Source organism: Dendrobium catenatum, unplaced genomic scaffold (genome assembly GCF_001605985.2).
Source record: "Dendrobium catenatum unplaced genomic scaffold, ASM160598v2 fragScaff_scaffold_1583, whole genome shotgun sequence".
Lineage (NCBI taxonomy): Eukaryota > Viridiplantae > Streptophyta > Magnoliopsida > Asparagales > Orchidaceae > Dendrobium > Dendrobium catenatum.
In genome coordinates, this window is record NW_021320045.1 from 1,296,291 (window position 1) to 1,315,214 (window position 18,924).

General features: G+C 36.3%; 1 protein-coding gene across 1 annotated transcript; it reads right to left on the minus strand.

Moving 5' to 3' along the window:
- Positions 1-683: 683 nt before the first annotated feature.
- LOC110106929 lies at positions 684-2,131 on the minus strand. Its single transcript, XM_020837022.1, has 3 exons — positions 1,764-2,131; positions 1,530-1,586; positions 684-1,488 (listed from the first exon to the last, which is right to left on the minus strand). Exons 1-3 carry the CDS (start codon positions 2,129-2,131, stop codon positions 684-686), a joined length of 1,230 nt encoding a protein of 409 aa, XP_020692681.1.
- Between the last annotated feature and the right edge of the window lie 16,793 nt (positions 2,132-18,924).

Sequence of the window (18,924 nt, forward strand, 5' to 3'; positions counted from 1 at the left end):
TACAAAATTCCTCCACAATAGTCTTCAAATTCTTTGCTAAGTCCACGGATGCATGAGAAAAAATTAGCACATCATCTGCGTAAAGGAGATGAGTAACTAGAGGACCTCTAGGAGAAATTTGTATACCAAGTTTCTGTCCCCTCTGCACAATAGAGTTGGACAAGAGTTGAGAACATAGAATGAAACGATATGGTGACAATGGGCATCCTTGATGGAACCCACTTTGAGCATCAATCCAACTAGAATTCCTCCCATTGATAATTATATAGAACCTCACATCTACAACACACTCCATTAGAAGGTTAGAAAAATGAATAGGAAAACCATACCAATCAAGAATGTGCTGAAGAGATGTCCATCCCATACTATCATATGCTTGCTCCATGTCAAGTTTGATAGCCATCAACCCCTTCTTATTCTTAGAAATTCTAAATTTGTGAAATACCTCTTGAGCCAAAAGACAATGATCCGCAATAGATCTTCCATGAATGAATGCCACTTATTCTTCTGAAATCATCTTTGATATAACCTTCTTTAATTTATTAACTAGCATTGTAGCCACAATCTTGTAATTAGTTTGGCATAGGCTAATAGGCCTAAAGTTAGAAGGGGTCATAGGATTTTTAATCTTAGATATCAAAACAATCAAAGTATTCTTCCACTCCCTATGCATATGACATGTTTTAAAAAAAACAGTTGACTGCCTTCCAAAGAGTCTCCCACACAATACTCCAATAGCTCTTGTAGAAGGAATAGGTGACTCCATCTAACCAGGGAGACTTGTTGTTGCCCTGCTGAAAAACTGAATTATGCAGTTCAACAACTGAGAATTCTGCATTAATCACTTCCAAATCATTAACTGAAATTTTCTGGTTTTGAAAAACTGCAGGCCATCCCGAAACTTTACACTCCCTGTATTTCCACTTTTTTTCAAAAAAACTGATGAAAACCTTCTCAATTTGCTCATCTTCATCAAAAACATTGCTTAGCTCATCTTTGATTTGAGTTATCCTGTTCCCTTTCCTTCTAGCCGTGGCATAGCTATGGAATAAATTGGAATTTGTATCACCTTCCTCATGCCACCTAGCATTTTCCCTTTGATTCCACCAAGTATAAAGCCTCTTCAAGGTGACATTAAGTTCATGGACTTTATTTCTCAGAACCACCAAATCATCAACCGACCAATTGATACCCAATGCTTCCTTGTTTTGAAGTTCAAGGATTTTTTCTTTCAACTTATCCTTTAGCAAATTTAAATCTTTATATTTGTTCCTATTCCAGAAAAATAAAGCGTTTAGAGTGCGATTAAGCTTCCTTTGTAGGGTCACAAACTCATCACCTGAATCCTTCTTGCTCCAAGAATGAAAAACAATATTCTTGGCTGCAGGATAAGACCTCCATGTATCCTCAAATATGATAATCTTAGACTTGAGCTGCACCTTCTCATCCATCTTAATGACTATTGGACAATGATCAGAAGCCAAACCACTAAAGGAATTTTCTGAATAGCAACATAATTAGCCATACACCTGTCCAACCTTTCCCATATTCGAGAAGCACCCTCCTTGTTGTTACACAAAGTAAACCTTGGCCCCATATAGCCAAAATCATGAAAATCAGCATTCATCATAAAGCCTTTCATCTCCCTAGGTCCTTTAGAGAACAAGAACCTCTTTCCTCCTCTCTTCTCCTCTTTATTAGTAATACAATTGAAGTCTCCTCCTATAATAAAAGGAATATCATTCACCAAACTCTTTTCTAACTGCATCCGAAGATCACTCCTCTCCTTGCAGCACCTACTACCATAAACACTAGCAATTCTCCAAGTTCCTAAGGTGGGAACTAAGAGATTGCCAATGACCACCTGTGAAGTGGCCTCTATAACATCAAAAGTCACCATCTTGCTATTCCAAAGCACCAGAATACCACCAGATGTACCAACAGCAGGGTAGTGAAAAAACTCCCACTCACTCCCTATAAGATAATCAACCTCCTTTCTATCAATGCTAGATAACTTTGTCTCCATAAGCCCAACAAAAAACACATCATGATCCTTAACAATTTCTTTCAAATACAAGGAAGCCTCCTTCTTTCTTGCTCCCCTGCAATTCCAAAATAGAATAGAAGACATTAAATAGGTAATGAAGATCTCTCCCCCCTGTTGGGGTTCAATCTTCCAACCTTTTTCTTCTTCTTATGGTCGGGCTCAACCGGTCCCAAGGATCTCAATTCTTTAGCTAGCTTTACCTTGGCCATACTACTTTGAGAACCCAAGTCAGTATGATTACCATCAAGTTCAGGTATAACCTCACTTCTATTCAAGGCTTTATCACTTCCATCATGTAGCTCTTTCTCATCCTCAACATCTTTATCAATAAGTACAACAAACCGGTTGTTGGAAAGAGTTTCACACCTCTCAGCAACAGATTCCACCATATTACCAGAACTTTTAACTGGAACCACCTCTGCTTCCTTAACTATTTTAGTAGTCTCAGTTATTGTCTTAATTGTCTCCATCTGACGACTATTGATGTCTCTTTTCTCAGCATCACTTCTCTTATCCTTCCCACCTCTTCCAACCACCAAATCCCTTCTAAATCTTCTTGTTTTGAACCAGACATGTATCCACGGCCCATACTCAGCATTAATTATTGAAGGATTACTCTCAACTACAGACTTCACCCCTTCCCCTGTTACTGTGCCTGTCTTCTTCCTTGTTTGATCCTGAATACCAATAGTTATATTATCAGGACAGATTTTAGAATCATGACCCACTTTACCACATTGATAGCAGAGAAGATCAACTTTCTCGTATTCCACCCTTTGAAAAAACCTCCCAGCTAATCCTTCAACCCAAACTCCATTCGGCAGCTTTTTTTCCAAGTCAATTCTGACACAAACACGGGCGAATTCACGTTTGCTCCAATGAAACATATTGCCATCTAGGTACATTGGCGAACCAAGACATGAAGCTATTCTTGCTATACTATCTTCATCCCAGCAATACAAAGGTAAACACGGTAGTCTAATCCAAATGGGAGCAGAAATTCCCTTAAAAGAATTTGGATCAAACATAGGCGTCCACTTGTCCATTCCCACAATGAACCCATTCACATACCACGGGCCTCCATTCAGTATTTCATCTAACACCTCACTCGTCTAGAATGAACACAAAATCCAATTCATCCCGATCGACGTCAAATGAAATCCTCCGTATTTGCTCCACTGTCTTCTCAGTTCTAAACTGCAAACCGAGAATGGCACGTTATTCCCCAAAACTTTAATCACAATGGAGTTTTTTAAAATTCTAGAGTTCTCTGCCTCCTTCTCCGCATTCAACTTGACCGCAACCCCATATTCAGAGAAATCAACCTATTCTTTGTTGATCGAAATTTTGATAGGCTTCATTTTCAGCCAAGCATCCACAACTTCCCCAACGCCATTCTGCTCAGAGTAATCACTTTCCTTATTCATTAGGCTTACAAAATTCACCTGAGTCATTGAGTGATCCACCACATCACAATTCTTCTGACCTCCCACCAAATTCAACTCAGTATCAATAATACGTCCTCCGAACATATCAAGAACACCCGAATAACTCTTCACCCTCAGACTAATATTGTCCGAAGCCGAATAATCAAGATTACCCATACCTGGATTATGCTGAATATCACCAATCTTCTGAACCATACAATCATCGCCTATAACCTTCTTCCCCTTTCCTTCAACATGTTATTGACAATTAACCGATTTAATTCTTTCTCTATTCACAACACCATTCGATCCTCTACCATCGACCCGTAGAGGGCTAGATGGTCGTGGAGCAGTCATACCCATCGATTATTCACCGCCGGCGATCATCTGACGCAAAACCTTCAGCCGCTGAAAACCCGTGAAAAAAATAATTCGAACCAACGAAGAACTTTCTCTCTCTAGAATTTGCACCAGAACTTCTCTCTCTAGGAATTCGAACCAATGAAGAACTTTCTCTCTCTCACTACCATTTCTGAAAAAAATATTATTAAGAAACTGGTTTCTTTTGAAATAATTTTTTTTAAAGAAACCTTTGAATGGAATTTCGATTTCAATAGAAACCGGATAATGAAGTTCCAAATTCAATAGAAATCAAAAACAGGATAACAAAGTTACAGTTTCAAAAGATTTTGAAACCGGATAATTAAAATCCGTATTTACTCCTTTTTAAATTTTTTCTCTAATACGCTATGTAGACTAATTTAAACATAAAATATGCTCCTTTTTATAAATCCGCCAAGCAAATTTCCTTGAATGAAAGTGCACGACCAAAGAGAAGAGAGAGAAGCTCCACAATTCAAGGAAGGATTTGGAAAGAGAGTTTGAAGATTTCGGGTGCATAGTTTGGAGATGGTAGAAGGTGGCCGGTCATCTATGGATGACGGGAACACCAAATCCATTATATCTATCGCGAGTCCAATTATGTTGGATTCAGAAGGTAGATTCTCCTTCAAACGCATCTCACCTCACAATCTTCAATTCGTGTTTTAGAATCTCCTCTAGTTATCAAAGAGGGAGGTTTTATGGCTAAACATAAGCCATTGCCGGATTCAAGTAAAGGGAAAGAGGTAATTTTGACTTCCTTCAAGTTACCTAAATCTCCTCCACTGATTTCTTTTTTTTTTTTTGGAGCAAATGACAAAGAAGCTTCTTCTTCAAGGAGTAGTTTTGTTGATATTTTCAAAAAAGACAAGGAGATTGACAAGGCTAAAGTCAATATCAATAATCCAATTATTTCTTCAAATTTTGATAATTCTAATGTGTGGATTAAAAAACCACACATTAAAATTAATTGGAATAAAGATCTTGATGAGGTTGAAGATTTAAACATTGTTAAATTGGATATGGATATGGAAAAATCTAATATTCAAGTTTTAAGTAAATCTTTGGTTGTTAAAATTCTTGAGAAAGATTTACCCTTCTCTAAATGTGCCATCGAGTTAAGAAAACAATGGCAGAAATATGGAGGATTCCATTTAACCATTCTCGGATTAGATTGGTTACTTTGTTCTTTTCAAACTCATGAAGCCATGGAAGAAGTTCTTAATAGAGGTCCATGGTTTGTTTGGGGTTTTGCTGTTGGGTTAGACAAATGGTCTCCTAACTTTTCTTCTAATTCATTGGAAGAAGTTTCATCTCCAATCTGGGTTCGTCTTCCTCATTTACCCCTTCACTGCTGGGATGAGTCCAATATCACTAGACTTATCTCTAGAATTGGGACTCCATTACTATTTGATGGTAATATGTTTAGGTTGGGAAAAAGAGAATTTGCTAGAGCCTGCATTAGAGTTAATTTTGAACTCTAAACTCCCTTCTGGAATATGGGTTGAAGGGTTGCATGGAAGATTCTTTCAAAAGTTTGAATATGAAAATCTTTCATCGCTTTGTTTTAAATGTGGGAGAATAGGGCATATTGATTCAGTTTGTCCTAATGTTGGAGAAATCCCTTCCATTTCAAATCAGAATGATAATATTTATGGTCCTTGGATGCAAGTCAAATTCAAAAACAAGAAGAAACCAGTGAGAAATCAATTGAAATCCAAGATTTTTTCTGCAGTAGAAAAATCTGGAATGGGTTGCATAAGTGAAGATATTGTTCTTGCTGAACCAGAAGAAATTGTACAAAATTTGGTAGATGAAAACAAGCTCAAAATGATGTCCGAACCAGTGGAAGCTGCAAATCAAATTGAAGAAGATGCTGAATTCAAGGAAGGAGATGAAGAGGTGGTTAACCAGAATTTAAAAGTCAGCATGAACCAACTTGGTTCTCGGGATTTTGAATCAAACCCATTTAAAGCTTTGGCTGATATGGATAATATGGATAATGGTTTGTTAGTAGAACCCAATGAGATGGAAATTGAAATTGCTGAAAATTTGAACATTCAGAATTATAATTTTGAAAGTTCAAAAAATCCTGTTCCTGAAATTTCGGTAACATCAAATTCTGTTCAAAATTCAAATCCTAAGGTTGATGAGATGGCTTTCTCTCCAACTAACTCAGCTTTGAAAATTAAAATTCCTGAAAAGGAGGATGAACATATCTCGGGTTTGACTCCTATAAAGGATGCTGAATCTCCACATGAAGCTGTATTAGTGGGAGCTCTCATAACAGATTTTGAACCCTCAAAAGATTTGGCAGCTGCTTCTCGAAATTCAAAAGATTATTTGTTTTATCCAAAGGATGTTGAGGTTCTAAATCCAGATTTCTCTCCAACAAACAGATTTAAAATTTAAAATTCCACAAATTTTGGAGGCTGTTAAGAAGGAAGTTCAAATTTCAGGTTTGAAGGCTACCGAATCTCCTCTTGATGCTGAATTTTTGGGATCTCACAAAATAGATTTTGAACCCTCAACATCTTTGGCGGCTGATGCTAATGTAAAAGGTAATTACACTCATACTACAATCAATGATTCTTCTTCTCCTCCATCAGCTATTAGTTTGAATTTCAAAAAAAAACTATTCTTAAAAAAGATAAAAACCTTTTTAAGAAGTTTTCCCCCGGTTCTAAGCATGCTTTATTCAAAGAACTTCAAGCATTGAGACCGGTTAAAGAACTACCTAGAAGGAAGATGGCTGAACACAAAGAGAAGAACGGTTTGAAAGGTTCTTCTTCCCTGTTCACTAATATGAAGAAGGATTCTCCCGTGGATAGCAACAAAACAGAGATATTTTTGAAGAAGGAGCATTTGATCCTAAAGTTTGGCATAATTATACCAAACTTTTGGAATTTATTATTGAACAGTTATTTTATTTTTAGCTTTCATTTCCTTTTCCTTAGTTTAATTTGTTATTTTAAACTTTGCCTAAATGTTTATGAGATCTTTACTAATTCTAATTCTCTATCTGGATGGGAACTCTGGGATACTAATCAACTCTCGGGTTGTCTTATATTTTGGTATCCCTTGCATCTCAACAGTTTCAAAATAGGAGATGGTGGATTTCATTACATTTATAATAAGTTTAAACTAACAAATTTATTTTTAATAAGGTCCTTTTTTCTTGTTGAAAAAGGGATCATTAGCTTCTGTTGCCTAGTTTGTATTAGGTTTTCTTCTTTTTCATTTTAATGCAATTTATGCATTTTCTTAAAAAAAAAAAAAAAAGAGAGCAAATTTTCTAATTTATTTTACTTATGGTCTGTTTGATTTACAAATGGAATGTATAATGTAAATGTAAAATAAATTTAATATGTATAACATATTTTAAATTATTTAAATAAGTGTAAAAAAAATGTAAATAATTTGTTTTCATTTGGAGTAAAATGAATGTAGTATAAAGTTATGATGGTAATAAGAGTGGTTGGAAGCATTCAGCTGATAGTGATAGCAGGCGGTGGAACTCACGATAGTAAGCAATGGCTAATATGATGGTGGTGGTTGGAGAACGATAGTAGCAGCAGTAAAACCTATCGGAGGCCATCGGTAAGTAGCAGTCGACGAAGGATTCTGATAGGTGACTACAATATTGGGAGGCTGCTACGGTAGCTAATGACAGGCTGTGGTAGCTCGTGGCAAGCTATAATGGCCAAAGATTGCATTTGGTGATTTGCGGTGTTGATGATAATGGTAGAAAATTTATAAGATATTTAAAAAATTGGCCAAATGTAATATTTTCTAAATAACAAAGTTGAAATAGAAGGGGAATTCTAAGTTCTTTAAAATTTTATTCACCATTTCTTTTATTTAAAACTAAGCATCAATATATTTTTTAGCATTCTTGCATCTAGTTTAACCTCTCTCTCTCTATATATAATTTAATTCACTCAAAATTTCATAACAAATTTCTCCATGTCAATATTTGGATTTGATACATAATAATTGCATCCATAATTAAGAAATTGCTTTCTTTATTTATAAATGAAAAATGTACATTACCTATATCATAAATTCCTATGATAATTTTTTTATTCAAAATCATGAGCAAAAGTCCAATGATCAGCCATTTGAAGTTAAAGCTAAAAGCCTTAAGTAGGAATTAAATCAAGACTTTATTTGGGATTATTTTTTTATTACTTTCTAAAGCAATTTCATAATACAAATAGTTTCAGTTTATTTTTTTTTTACTAAAAACTGCTTGAAGAAGCATTAAGAAAGTATTCCCAAACAAATATAGTCGAATCAAGCGACTTGATGAGATGAATCCAACGAGCCCAAGATCATAACATTAAGACCTTCAAATATCCAGCGAATGGTCCACGATCAAGGGATTCAACATCGGCAATCCATCCAAACCACTCCCCATTTGCACTTGATCCTCCACCTTTTTATGGGCCATGTCACTCTAGGAAATCTATAAATAGATCCCTCCTTCCTCTTGAAAAGGGACCCTTAAGCTTAAGAATAAAGAAGGATCAAAGATTGCTCTTGCCTCCTTGCCTCCTCGACCACCACCGGAGTTCCGCCAGAACACCACATGACGTCCGAAGTTCTATCGGATCACCTCCTTGTGCCCAGAGTTCTACTAGAAAATCACATGATACCTAGAGTTCTATTAGACTACCACCTGACACTTGGTGTTCTGCTGGACCACAACCTGAAGTCCGTAGTTCTTCCAGACCATTACCCAATGTCAGAATTTTATCGAGCCACTGTCCGACACAAGAACTCTATTAGACTGCTGCTCGACACCGAAGTTCTGCCAAACCACCATCAGACTACCAAATGACACCTGAATTTCCATTTAACTCCAAACTTCCGACGGACCACCAAGTGACACCAGATTTTCATCCCAATTTTCGACTAGATTGCAACCATACGGTTGGCATTTGTAATCTGATTGCTCTCAAGAATGAGTCATCTCACTGTAATCTTCTTAAATTCTACTGGAATCATTTTCAACTAGGCTAGGCCCCATCATTTTTTCCTTTCCAGTGTTTTCCATGTAAATAATCTTTTGTTCTCTGTGTGTGAACTGGATATCTGTATAATAATAAGACCTAGGATTATAACTCTCTCTCCGCATATATTCTAGCCACCATCAATTTGGCACCGTATGTGGGAAACTTTAATTTCACTATCCTAAGCACCACTTCAATGGTTAACAAGCGTAGCCATCGCATCTTGGGAGCCTCCCGCTCCAACTCATACCAATCCAGGAATCCTTCCATGAACTAGGTACGCCAGACATCTACCACTTTTTATCTCAGTGGGCATAACCCTACTGGGGAAGGGATATTAGGACCCTCACTGGAAGATCATATCATACAGATTGAGGAGTTTCATAATGATATCATTCAACTCATGTGAGACTCGGGGATCGATACTAGCACCACAAGAAGAGAATTTTCTACCTTGAGATCCACCAGGGCTTGAAGATGTTCAACCTAAACACCTTTATGTCGAGATTACCCTTTCCACCTCCAAGTATGCACCCTTTGACACATCAAGATAATGAGATTACTAACACAACAAGCTCTACCCATCCTTCACGTACAGGTCGCCAACCTCGTATTCCTCCGAACATCCCCGACGAGGACTTTGCCCGACAACGCATTGCTAAACTCCCTCGTAATGCCCTACAATATGAATTATGAAGACTATTCCAATAGGAGTTCCCCGTAGGAGGTATAAGATAATATTTTTATCAATGAAACTTCCAAGATTCATCACCACTGACTGAAGTCATCCTTTAATACCCCATTCTAACAGGATTTAAACTATTGATCATTGATTTCTATAATAGGACATCTGAACCGTACAAGCATATCGATCACTAAGGACCAAAATACACATCCAATGAGCCTTTGATGTGTCCTCTGCCAGGTCTTTCCAGCTACCCTCAAAGGGCAAGCTCCAACATGTTTCTATTCACTCCCCACATGAACCATTCCATTGTTAGTCAAATTGGCCAAAGTGTTTGTCGAACAATTTGTTGCCAATCGGAGAATGGTCAAAGACTCTTCCCATTTCTCAAGAATTTAAACTGCTACCAAAGCTTTCTTACTGCTACCAAAGCAATTTTTTAGAACAAAAAATTAGAATTTTTTTACAGTAATTTTCTAGCACAAAAATTTTTGTAAAATAAAAATAAAGCAGTGGCCAAACTCCAAAGGCTATTCTCGACGAAGTTTGGAATAGTTTTCTTACTGTTTTATGAAGCAATTTTTTAGAACAAAAATTTATAAGTCAAAAAAAAAAAAAATCTTTGTACGAAAATTGTTTAAAAAATCAATAAGAAAGTTGCCCCAAATAAAGCAAAGAATTTGATTGGATCAGTCTTGGCTCGTTTATTTTCTTTTTTAAGGAAGCTTTTTATTATAAAAATTTTCCTTTCAGGAAAAATTTTTATACTAAAAAATTATTTTAAAAGACAATAAGAAAACTATCACAAAAAAATCTAAATAATATAAATAGTCCTAATCATATTTAAGTACATCCATTTTAATCCTAGATGTTTTAATTTTTTTAATAAGTCCTTGAACTTATCAAGTTTGAGTTGATTTGATCTTATCGTTTACATTGTTATCTCTTTAAATAAAAATTGATGGAGAAATATTTTTCAACAATAAGCCAGGCATTTTAGATTATTTATTGTCAATCTTATTTTTGGTACTAATTAGCAAAATTGATATCAAGAAAGTAAAAATAAACACATGAAAAACTTCTCTCCACATGTCAAAAACAGTGGCAAATTGGTGGTTGGATCAAATTAGTTCAATGAATTTAGAAATTAAGGTTTCATTTTGGATAGCTTTTTATTACTTTATAAAGCAATTTTTTTAGTAATTTTTTTTTTTTGAAAGAAGCAAAAAAATAAAGGCGAAATGTTATCCCAAAATAAACATCTAAAAAAAATCTAAGACTATACTTCACTTATCTAAAAAACTTAAGACTATTTTAATCATTCACTCATTTAACGGTTATTTATTTCCGATTCTAAAGATTCTAATTTCAGGTAATTATGATTCTTTATGAGGTTCTAAGATTATTACCACCAGGAATTCACTCTCATTCTATAGACTACCAAGAAACAAATCTTGGAGAATTCATATTTCCAATATGAGTACAATTATCCCTTCTCATATCTTACTACAGCGTAGCTAGCGGAGAGCTGTGGGGTGAAGATGATCAACGAAGAAATCAATCCAGGGAGATTTGTTGAAGGAGTCTTAGAGACAATCAAAAACCAACTCATCTTCTTCTCATATGATTAGGCTCATGCAGACCTTTACACTAACTGAAGAAAGAATGGCCCAACAAAAATTCTATAAGGCTTCTCATTTGAGCTATTGGCAACCTTTGGCCGACTTAATAAGCCACTTCAATTAAGAATTTAACTTTTCTAAAAATATTTGCATTAAATAGACTTCATAGATTCATATTCTCTATGGCTAACTTAATAATCCCTTCCTTAAGACATGAATACAAGACAACTTTATACATAGCAAAGCTCTCAACCAACATACCAATGAGCTGCATGACTTAATAATCCATACTTTCCTACTTGGGATGAATTTCTTGATCAGGATCATTTACTTGATGCATAGTTCATTTGTAAAGAACTAAGATCAAGTAGAATAAATTAGCTGAGCTTGAACTGGGCCAGCTTGGCTTGAACCCATTTTTTTGGATATTTTGCTATACAATGTAAATTCTAAACGCAATAGCATTGTCGTTTAATTGGAGTATCCCACTGAGAAAAAGTTGAAAAATATGATTAATAATCAAATGAACTAATTTTTATTTAAATTTATGAATGCCACTTTAATTAAAAATTTAAATATTCTTAAAATATTTTATATTAATTTCTTCCCAAATGAAGTCATTATTATGTTTTAAACTTCTTTTATCTACTTCATAATTATATAGGTGATACATCTTCAAAAAATTATCTTGATCGGGCACAAATCTCGAGGAAAGTTCAAGTTGGAAACTTTCAAAATTAAAATTAGGACCATCCGAACTCTGATTTCAATGAAATTACAGTCGAATTGAATGTCAAGGAAATACAAACCCAATGATACCAAATTCGACTCAATTTGAGCCCAAATGGGTACAAATCAAGGGCCCGAAGTGTTGTTGGACGTTTCAAACCATAATTTGGATTACCAAACTGTTTTCAAACGTAACATGCTTATAGTCGAATCGAGTGGCTCGATGAGATGAATCCAACGATCCACAAGATCACATAATTATGACAACATTAAGACCTTCAAATATCTAGTGAACGGTCCATGATCAAAGGATTCAACATCGACCATCCATCCAAACCACTCCCCATTTTCCCTTGATCCTCCACCTATTTACAAGTCATGCCACTCTAGGAAATCTATAAATAGACCCCTCCTTCTTCTTGAAAAGGGACCCTTAAGCCTAAGAAGAAAAGAGAGAGGTCGAAGATCGCTCTTGCCTCCTTGCCTCCTTGACCACCGCCAGAGTTCCGCCGGAACACCACCTAACGCCCGAAGTTCTATCGGATCACTTCCTGACGCCCATAGTTCTACTAAACCATCACATGACACCTAGAGTTCTGTCAGACTACCACCTGACACCCGGTGTTTTACCAGACCACCACCTGAAGCCCGTAGTTCTTCCAGACCACTACCCAATGTCATAGTTCTATCGAGCCACTGCCTGACACCAGAATTATGTCAGAACACCGCCTGACACCACAGTTTTGCCAAACCACCATCAGACTACCAAATGATGCTTGAATTTCCAAGTAACACCAAACTTCTAACGAACCACCAAGTTACACCAGATTTTCATCCCAATTTCTAACTAGATTGCAACCATACGGTTGGCATTTGTAATCTTATTGCACTCAAGAATGAGTCATCCCATTGTAATCTCCTTAAATTCTAGTGGAATCAATTTCAACTAGGCCAGACCCCATCATTATTTTCATTCCAGGGTTTTCCACATAAATAATCATGTGTTCTCTGTGCGTGAGCTAGATATTCGTACAATGATAAGACATAGGATTATAACTCTCTCGCTGTATATATTCTAGCCCCCAAAAATTTGGCACCGTATGTGGAAAACTTTAATCCCACTATCCTAAGAACCACTTTAATAGCTAATAAGTATAGCCATACCAATCCATGAATCCTTCCATAAACCAGGTATGCCAGACATGCATCTACCACTTTTTATCTGAGTGGGCCTAACCCTATTGGGGAAGGGACATCAGAACCCTCCATGGAAGATCATATCATATAGATTGAGGAGTCTCAGAATGATATCCTTCAACTCATGAGAAACTCGTGGATCGGCACTAGCACCATAAGAAGAGAATCTTCTCCCTTGAGATCACCAGGGCTTGAAGATGTTCAACCTAAACACCTTCATGTCAAGATTCCCCTTCGACCTCCAAGGATGTTCCCTTCGACAAATCAAGATAATGAGCTTGCTAACACAACAAGCTCTACCCATCCTTCGCACGTAGGTTGCCAACCTCGCATTGCTTCGAACATCTCCGATGAGGACTTTGCCTGACAACACATTGCTGAACTCCCTCGTAATGCCCTACAATATGAACTATGAAGACTAGTCCAAGAGGAGTTCCCTATAGGTAATATAAGATAATATCTTTGTCAATAAGACTTCCAAGAGTCATCACCCATGATCGACGTCATCCTTCTATACCCCTTTCCGACAGGATTTAAACTACTGAGCATCGATTTTTATGATGAGACATCTGACCCATACGAGCATATCAATCACTAAAGACCATCATACACTTACAATGAGCCTTTGATGTGCTCCTCTGCCATGTCTTTCCAGCTACCCTCAAAGGGCAAGCTTGAACATGGTTCTATTCACTTCCCACATGAACCATTCCAATGTTCATCAAATTAGCCAAAGTGTTTGTCGAACAATTTGTTGCCAATCGAAAATGGTTAAAGACTCTTCCCATTTCTCGAGAATTTATCATAATGAAAATGTGTCCCTCAATGATTATTTTCAAATATTTTTTATTAAGGCTCAACAAATTTGAGGGGTGGATCCCGAGTTACTTAGATGAGTTTTTCTCGGAGGGATTCGTCCTGGCCCCTTCAACTCAGCACTCATGCGAGATACGGATCATTCAGATGGTAATTTAATCCACCATGCAAAAGAATAAATCTATGCCGATAAATCTATTAATGGTCATAGGAAGTATTTTGAGCAAATAGCAAGGAAGTGTAAAAGTACCACAGGGATGGAAAATCCATCTTTTCAGCGAAAGAAATAAGGAAACTAGAATCTTCCCCCTCAGCCCTCATAGCCACGATGAGAGCATCGCCAAGAAAAGGAGTACATGCCACTTAATGTATCTCAAGAAAATGTGTTGATAGCCATCAAAGTCCAGGATAACATGAAATGGCTGCATGCTTTGAAGCTTAACGTTGGAAATCAGGAGCGATATTAACACTTCCACCGTAACCGTGGACACACTATTAAAGCATGCAGGAAACTCAAGGATGAAAATGAGATACTAATCTGACAAGGATATCTCTAAGAATTTATCTAAAACTCACACGCTCAAGATGAAGCTGGTTCCGCTGGGGGGCAGAATCAACAGCAAAGGCAATCATTAAACTATCATCAAGTGGTTGGTGAAATTAAAATCATTGCTGGAGGTTCTTCAATGCCTAGTCAAGTCTTGATTGTAGCCAACAAAGAGACAACACTGAATAAGTCTCACATTGAACACTTCATTACTTTTGATGATTCTGACTTAGAGGGAATAAATACAACTAATTAAGACCCACTCATAATTAGTGCAGAGATTGACAACCTATGCTATAATGTCAAGAGGATCTTCGTCAATAATGGGTGCTCTGTAGACATCGTATTCTATGCCACTTTTCTCAATATGGACATCCCTAGAGAGAAACTGCAGTCTGTCGCATATCCATTGTACGAATTTGACAATCTATTTATGTAATTAGTCTTCCAGTTGTACTTAAAGAATTCCTCTAACAGGTTACACAATCCATTAAATTTATTGTGATAAAATTAGAATCATCTTACAATGCTATCTTTGGAAGGCCGTTCTAGTCAATCTTTGGGATTGTTGCTTAAATTCCTCACCTCAAACTAAAATTTCTTACCCCAACAAAAATTGGTATAGTATGAGGAGATCAACAAGTAACATAATCCTATTATCTTAGGCAGGCTCAACCTCGCCCATCAGTTACTTTATGCATCAAAGATTTTAATATTCAAAATAAGGATATTCCTCATAGGGCTTCTCCTGTAGAAGACATTGCTTGTGTCTACCTATCAAATGAGCATCTTTTAAGAACGGTACATATTGGATCACTTCTCTCAGATGAAGAGAAGAAAATATATGTAGATTTTCTACGTACAAACCAAGATAATTTGGATAGAGTCTAATGATATGCTCGAAATTAACCCTGAAGTAATCATGCACTCCCTTAAGGTCAATCCGATGTATAAGCCAGTAATCCAAAAAAAGTGGAACTTTGCACTAGATCATTGGCATGCAATTGAGCAAGAGGTTGATAACCTTTTAGAAGCCGAATTTATAAAGAAAGTGCACTACCCCACTTGGTTGGAAAACATCATGATGGTTCGAAAGGCAGGTGGAGCCTGGAGAATGTGCATAAACTATACAAATCTTAATAAAGCCTACCCTAATTATAGTTTTTTGCTTCCCTGTATTGACAAGTTGGTCTATGTCACCATTGAACATCAGGTGCTGAGCTTCATGGATGCCTACTATGAATATAATCAAATAAATATGGATTATACTGATGAGGAGGCAATAATTTTTCAAACAGACTAGGGGTTGTACTGTTATCTGGTGATGCTGTTCGATCTCAAAAATGAAGGAGCAACATATCAACACCTTATGAATAAGGGTTTTAAAAATCTTATTGGATGCACTATGGAAGTTTATATTGATAATATGTTGGTAAAAAGTCTTGAAAAATTTTAGCATATACCAAACTTGGAACAATTATTCTACCTACTACAATACTATAATATGTGACTCAATCCTACCAAGTGTACTGTTGGAGTCACCATTGGAAAATTCTTAAGGTTTATGGTAACCCACCAAGGGATTGTGGCCAATCCTAATAAAATCAAGGCACTAAGGGACATGGTGCACCAAAAAATATCAAGGAAGTCTAAAGATCAAATAGAAGTATTGCAACGCTCTCTCATTTCCTGGCTCACTCGGAAGATAAATATCTACCCTTCTTTAAGATCCTAGGTGCTCGTAGTTAAGGATTTCAATAGACTGGTGAATTATAAGAAGCCTTCAAACAAGGATAAAAGTATTTGGCATCCTACATGTTACTTTCTATACCAATGCTTAGAGAAAAGTTATATTTATAAATGGTTGTTTCTGCTCAGGCCATCAACTATGTCTTGGTCCGAGAAAAGAATGTTGTACAATATCCTATATATTACGTTAGTAAAATTTTTTATGAGACAGAAGGATGTTATCCACTAGTACACCAGACAGTTTTGGTGTTAGTCTTCTCGGCCAAAAAGCTATGCTATTATTTTTAAACTCATATGATTGGAGTCTATACAAATCTACCATTGAGAAACATTCTCTAAAAGCTTGAGGAATTTAGAAGATTAATTAAGTGGTCGGTGGAGTTATAATAATTTGACATTCACTATCTTCTTAGACCCGATATTAAATATCATATACTTGTAGATTTTGTAGTTGAATGCACTGTCCCCATATCTGACAAGCCACCTAGTGCTTCTACTTCTCCCCTGTATTGGATGTTATATATTGATGAAGATTCTGGAAGTTCTAGCATTAGGGCAAGAATTATATTAATTTCTTGACAATAAGTTATCATGTAGTACGGTTTCAGACTTAAATTCACCGCAATGATTAACATGATAGAATATGAGGCCCTTATTACCGGACTAAGGCTGGAAATTGACTGTGAGGTGTAGAACTTGGTGGTCTACATTGATTTACAATTAGTCGCATCGCAGGTGGAGGGAGAGTTTGACATCCACAACCCACAACTAGCCTAATATTATAATATAATAAAGTTTCTCTTAGCCCATATAAAAAAGCATCAGATTATCCATATTCTTCGAGAGAAAAATACTTAAGCATATGCTCTTTCTAAACTTGCAACATCAAAAATGATAGATGTCTACAATATGAAGTGTATCGAAGAGATCCACTTTTCGAGCATCCAAGGTCCGTGGGTCATATAATCAATCGATGAGTCAAGAGAGGCTTCTTGGATTGATCCCATACTATCCTTCTTACAAGATGGTGTTCTTCCCAAAGATCCAATGGTAGCAATGAGACTTCAGAAGCAGGTAGCAAACTTCACTATTATTCATGAAGATTTATACAAATGAGCTTTCACGGGATCATATCTGAAGTGTCTTCCTCATTTAGAAAACAATTATATATTTAAAGAGGTATATTTGGATATCTATGGAGAGAATCTGGGTGGAAGGGTATTAGCCCATAAAATGATGAGACAATGGTTTTACTGTCCAATGATGAAGTAGGATGCACTAGAATTTATAAAAAAGTGCAATAGTTGCCAGTTACATACCAACCTTACCCATTTATCTGCCATAGAGATCTCAACATTATAGAGTCCCTGGCCTTTTACCCATTGGGGGATGGACATAATGGGACCCTTCCCTATAGCCACCAAATAACAACAGTTCATCATATTGGATGTGGACTATTTCATCAAATGTGCGGAGACAAAATCTTTAGAAAAGACTATTGAAGAAAATGCCAAATAATTCTTATGGAAGAATATAATATGTTATTTTAGCATTCTAGCAAAAGTTATCATCGATAATGGATCTCAATTCACTGGAAAGATCGTTACAACATTTTGTAAAGATCTTCATAATCAACTAGTACATACGGATGTAGCCCATCCTTAGACAAAAAGGTAAATGGAGGTCACCAATCATACAATAGTGAATGGATTAAAGATATGGTTTGAGAAGGTTGAGGGATATAGGCTTATGAACTCCCGAATGTCCTCTGGGCCTATCATACCACTGTCAAAACTCCAACCAAAAAAACCTCGTATATCCTCTACTTTGGCATAGAAGATGTTATTCTCGTGGGACCCTGAAGTCCCATGTCAAAGAATTCAAACTTTTGACTTTAACGACAAGTAAGAAAACCTCAGATATAACCTAGACCTCCTTTTAGAAGAAAAAGATGAGGCGATGCTCAATTTTGATGCATATCACCAAAGAATTAACGGTCACTATAATCATAGTATAAAACCACGATGTAAATCAATTGGAGATTTAGTTCTGCATAGCATCGAGGTAGCATGAAAAGGCCCCCCATGTAATAAACTCTCCCCACTCCGGGAGGGTCCATACTTGATGGCAATCATGGTGAAATCCAGAACTTTCAAGTTGTAGGGTAATGAGGGAAATATACTCATTCAGACTTGGAATATAGAGAATCTCTACAAGTACTATAAGTGGAGGATAATACTACTATTTGTTTTAAGTGTTGTATTTCTTCAGTGTTGAATATAGTTTATCTCTTGTGTTGTGTATAATATTTGTAACTTCTTTATCCCTAAGTTATATCAGCAAAGTATGACACTATTTAATACAGTAAAACTTTATTCCTTCATTTAGTTATATTACCATCTTTTTCAAGTAAGATCACAATGATAATTTCACACACATTGTGAACTTCTATTTTGAAATCCTTGATTCTAGTAATATGAAATCATTATTACAACTCAATCATTCGACGATCATTCCAGGGGGATTCAATCCAACCTCTTTCACACAGGTTAAAGCATCATACAATTCTTTAATTAATAACCTAAGATAGGTTAAACATCATAGGTGAATGTCACTTAATTTTAATATCCTTAATTCGAGACATACACACTCTTTGTTGCATCTTAATCACTGGATGACCAGTCATATGGGGATTCGATCCAACCTCTT